Source organism: Antechinus flavipes, chromosome 1 (genome assembly GCF_016432865.1).
Source record: "Antechinus flavipes isolate AdamAnt ecotype Samford, QLD, Australia chromosome 1, AdamAnt_v2, whole genome shotgun sequence".
NCBI classification, from domain to species: Eukaryota; Metazoa; Chordata; class Mammalia; order Dasyuromorphia; family Dasyuridae; genus Antechinus; species Antechinus flavipes.
In genome coordinates, this window is record NC_067398.1 from 328,012,996 (window position 1) to 328,017,991 (window position 4,996).

Consider the following 4,996-nt stretch of genomic DNA (forward strand, 5'->3'; position numbering starts at 1 on the left):
ACAAAAATATAATGGATAAGTAAGAAAAAACCAATGTGCATGAATGGAGGCAGAGGAGTGTTGAACATCACTTTCATGTATTCTTTTTTTGAAGGTAGAGGGCTTTATCCTAATGAAAAACATCTTCATGGTCAGAGGTCTTGGAAACAAACATATTTTGAAGATTAAGACAGTAGAAGAGTCTGAGGGATACATGGACACATACTAAACATTTTATATTAGACTTTGGGGAAATATGGAAAAAAATGAAATCCGGTAATCATTAAGAACGTTTAATGTAACAATTAGGGTTCTGGGTTCTGAGAATGAAATTACTAAGGATTCTGGCTCACAGGTAGTTAGCTCTCTGTTATACCAAATATTTTCTAAAGATTCCAAGAATTCCACTTAATGAATAACACAGAATGAGAGAGATAATATAGTAGGGCTGGAATGGGCATGGATAGAGGGATAAATACCAACATTGTTTGTAATGTCAATTTCTGAGTTCATCTTGTCCATTCCTGTATTAGAAGTGTCATGCAGAGAATAAAGCTGTATGTTTCATGTTCTGTTGGAGAAAATTACCTTTTTTACTGCTGCCTTTACCTCCTTATTCCTCAGACTGTAGATAATGGGATTCAGCATGGAGGTCATTGCACCATAGAATAAAGCAATCAGTTTGTCTGAATCTGGATCCTTTGCCTTGGGTTTTGAATACATGAAGAGAATGGTGCCATAGAATATGATGACCACAGTCAGATGTGCTGAACAAGTAGAGAAGGCTTTTTTCCTGCCTTCAGTCGAATTGACTCTCAGAATAGTAATGAGGATAAACACATATGAGATGAAAATGAGCAGCACTGGAATCAATGTGACCAGCACAACTGCTACCATCATGACAAAAGCATTGAGGGAAATGTCCACACAGGCCAGTTTTAGGACAGCCAGGATTTCACAAAAAAAAATGATCAATGATGTTATTTCCACAGAAGGAAAGCCTCAAAGCAAGGATTGCTTGTAGTAATGAATTTACACTCCCAACTATCCAGCTCAAGGATGCTAACTGCACACAAACTCTCATATTCATGATGATCGTATATCTCAGGGGATTACAGATGGCTACATACCTGTCATAGGCCATCATGGCCAGCAACACACATTCTGTTCCTCCCAGGGCATGAGTAAGGAACATTTGTAATGCACATCCTGGGAAAGATATAGATTTTTTTACTGACAGAAAATTGACTAACATTAGTGGCACAAAGGAGGACGTACCAAAGATGTCCATGAAGGAAAGGTTACTAAGGAAGAAATACATGGGAGTGTGAAGGTTGGAATCCAGAATACTCAATAAAATGAGTGAGGAGTTACCCAGTAAAATGACCAGATATATCCCCAGGCACAAAACAAAGAGAACAATCTCAACATCGTGATGCTTAGAAAGTCCCAAAAGAATGAATTCCAGTATAACAGTCTGATTAGCAACATTCATTCTCTCATCCCTGTTTTACTTTTAGTATTAAGAACTTTCAGACTTAGGATGTTCATATATGCATTGCTCTTTATTGTATGGGTAAGGTATCCAAAATAAATTTAGATATGATTGAATTTTGCATCTTCATTTTGAAATATACTAATGTATGTCTGTCCTTGAAGTAAAGATTCTAGAGTATTATTCATGACTTCAAAATCATTCCTGTGGTAGACTTAAGACCTCCCTAGTTACAGATATTATCATTGCTATGTATCTGGGTAAATAGAAAAAAATGCACCTTAACCTTCATTGAATAGAAAATACAATAAGATCAACTAAAATTTACTTGCTAAGGTATGGGGTGAGGGCACTGCTTTTTATTGCCCTTTATCTTTGACATTGTATTAGAGAAGGGGAAAAAAGAGATTTTCTTTTGTTGAACTGTTGTAATCTGATTTTAGAAATCCCTGCCTTTATAGCATACCTTTGTGAAAGTTTACATCCCTTTCTGCTGCAGATACTTTTACATCCATGAGGTAATAAAGGAGCAGAACCCTTCAATTTCTCAGTGTCTTCATAAATGTCCTTTGACAATTCCAGGCATATGAATATTGAAAATCACTGATACAACTCCAGCTCTTTATGAAAATGAGCATTATTTCTACAACAAGAAAAGAGTAACAATGATTAACTTAGTTGTTTGGTTTTCAATGTCTTCCATTATCACCATCATTATTGCTTTGAAAGGACTGTTAATTGGCTGAGGTAACACCATCATATGACACACCTACAACAAATATCATGAAAGATACCATTAAATATTTTTTTGGACAAGATGATTTGCAAATACATAAGTTCTTAAACCTTGGAGCACCATGTCTGTTTGAAATGATAGAGACCATGAAGCATTGGGTAGCCACTCTTTGAAAGGATTTCACTGATTGATGAAGCACTTCAGGTCTAGGGAAGAACTCACTTGGGTCTCCTATCTGAGGAGTGACGAGAAGTAAGGAGAGAAGAAATCAATGACAAATTTTTGTAGTTATCTAATCACTAAATGAGAAGTTCAGTTGTGCTTACCTACTGAAGTTGAAAGATTGGTGATTGTTCTTCATTCTTGAAGAGGACCAAAATGACATCTCTATGTTAAAGTTGGGTTAATAGTGTGAATGACTATAGCTGATCAGATCAATATGAGCTTGGAAGGGTCTTGCACAGGTTGTATCCAAATCATGCTTATGAATTTTGGAGCTGGCTTCTCTAACTTTGTATGTCTCACATTTCTTCTGAGCTAATTCAATTCTGCTTTTGCTTCTAGAGGGGGACTTTGATGGGGACATGCCATGCTGGGCAGTTCTGTGCTAATACGTCCAATGTCATAGACTCAATTCTGAAATTCCTAAGAGAGACTTTGAGGGTGTCCCTGTATCTCTTTTTCTGACAAGCTTGTGAGTGCTTGCCATGTGTGAGTTCTTCACAAAATAATCGTTTTGGCAAGTGTACATTTGGCATTAGAACAATGTAGCCAGTCCAACAGACTTGTGCTTTCTTTAGTATAGTTGAAATGTTTGACATTTTAGTTCCCAAATTTATTTCAATATCTAGTATTTTAACCTGACAAGTGTTCTCCAGAATATTGATAAGACAATTCAAGTAGAAGCAATTCAGTTTCCTGGCATGGCATTGTTATGCTGTCTGGGTTTCACAGACATACAACAATAAATACTGACCACCAAAACCTTGTTCTTGGTCTTGAAAAATCTGATTCACAGATTTTGGTTTTTCTCTTTTGCAGGAACTACATTCCATAACCTAACCTCTTCTTGTTAGCTTATTTATTTGTATTAGACTCAACAATTTCAAAGAGAATTTTTATTTTAAAATCATATTTATTTATTTTCACAAACTCCTACCCTCTCTGTCCTGATTCTGATATTCATAGAGAACTTTAAATTCTGAAGACAACTTGACATACAATGTCTAATTTGAACACCACAGTAATAGTGTAGAATAAGTACTATGAATACTTACTATTATTATTTCAAATCCAGCCTTAGACACTTAACAAACAGAAAAAGTAAGTGGAGGCAACTGTGGCAATGGCCGTCCCAAAAGTCCCTCCTCCCCTTCCTATTCCACTCCCCTGCCTCCACCCACCAAAATCGTCATTTCCTATACAACACATCAGGACTTGCACAAAGAGTGGGTGGGGGCCATTCTTTCTCCAAGCTTATCTATTAATAGAGTATGGTCCAATTACTATTTAGCCTCATGTGCTTGGGACCTCAGTGCATCAACTCAAGCCTCAGCCCATTACATCTCCCGCTTTCTTTTGTTTTAGAACACAGGTGATCATGCCATCCCTGACTCCTCAGGGAGGTCAGAGCCCCCAAGGGGAGGTGATCACACCCTCCCTGATTTCTCAGGAAAGGAGGTGAAAGCACCGAAAAGGAAGTGATCACGACCCCCCTGACTTCTCAGGAAGGGAGGTGAAAGCACTAAAAAGGAGATAATCACGCCCTCCCTGACATCTCAGGAAGGGAGATGAAAAGCACCAAAGGGAAGTGGGGGTTGCTAGCAGGTTTCTGGGCTCAAGGGTCTTATTATGCACAAACCCATCAGCATGGGAACACATAGCACATAGCAACAACGCAGAGACTATTAGTGATGACTCTCCCCACAGTCAGTGCAGGCTTGATGTGGTGTAACAAACATGAATTATACACCCAAGTAACGGTATAACAAACAATATAAATCAACAGTATGATGTAAAAGATTGCCAGAAGTCCTAGAAGGAGAGTATGTAAACAACAGTCACACATACACCTCTTCAGCAGCCAAGAGATAGTCCAAAACCAGTCTATTGTCCATTGCTTCACATATCAGGGAATCCAATGATCCCCCCAAGTTTTTGAAGTCCAGCAAAAGTCTTTTTATGTCTTAGGGAATCCAATGATTCCAGCAGATTTTGAAGTCCTGTAACAGTCTTATCATTTCTCAGAAAATCCAATGATTCCTGAGGGCTTTAAAGTCCTACAACAATCTTATGTCTCAGAGAATCCAATGATTTCTGAGGGTTTTGAAGTCCAATGATTTTCTATGTCCATGAGTCAAACGCCATAACTGCCACACTCTTTCAATGGTGAGCACAATCAGCAACAGAACCACCCGATGTTTCTTGGGTCTTCTCCTTCGTTTCAAGGGTCTGCTCCGTCTCTCTGCGATGGACAAGGCGAATACGGCTCGTTGGCACCCATCTGATTCCTTCTCCACCTGTAGAGATACAAGCAAACCCTCTCCCCCAAGCAGTTAGCCTATCTGGTCCCTTCCATTCACCACTTTCTGGGTCTCTCCACATCACCTGGCGATTATCTAAAGATAGTGGAGCTGCTCGCACTGGACATTGCCCTTCCGGTGGGTTATAAAACCTGTCTGCCGGAGCCAGTGCATCTTTGTCAAAAATCAAGAAGTTAATAGTATAAAGTGCTAGATTTAGTAGTTCTCTAGGGTTACCTGTGGCTCCCCCTTTCTTTTGTTTTT

General features: G+C 38.8%; 1 protein-coding gene across 1 annotated transcript; it reads right to left on the minus strand.

Annotated features, from left to right (window-relative positions):
- Window positions 1–543: 543 nt before the first annotated feature.
- On the minus strand, window positions 544–1,474 carry LOC127556794 (olfactory receptor 13C3-like). Its single transcript, XM_051990264.1, is given in 2 exon segments — window positions 544–945; window positions 947–1,474. Coding segments are annotated over 2 exon segments (930 nt in total).
- Window positions 1,475–4,996: the final 3,522 nt, after the last annotated feature.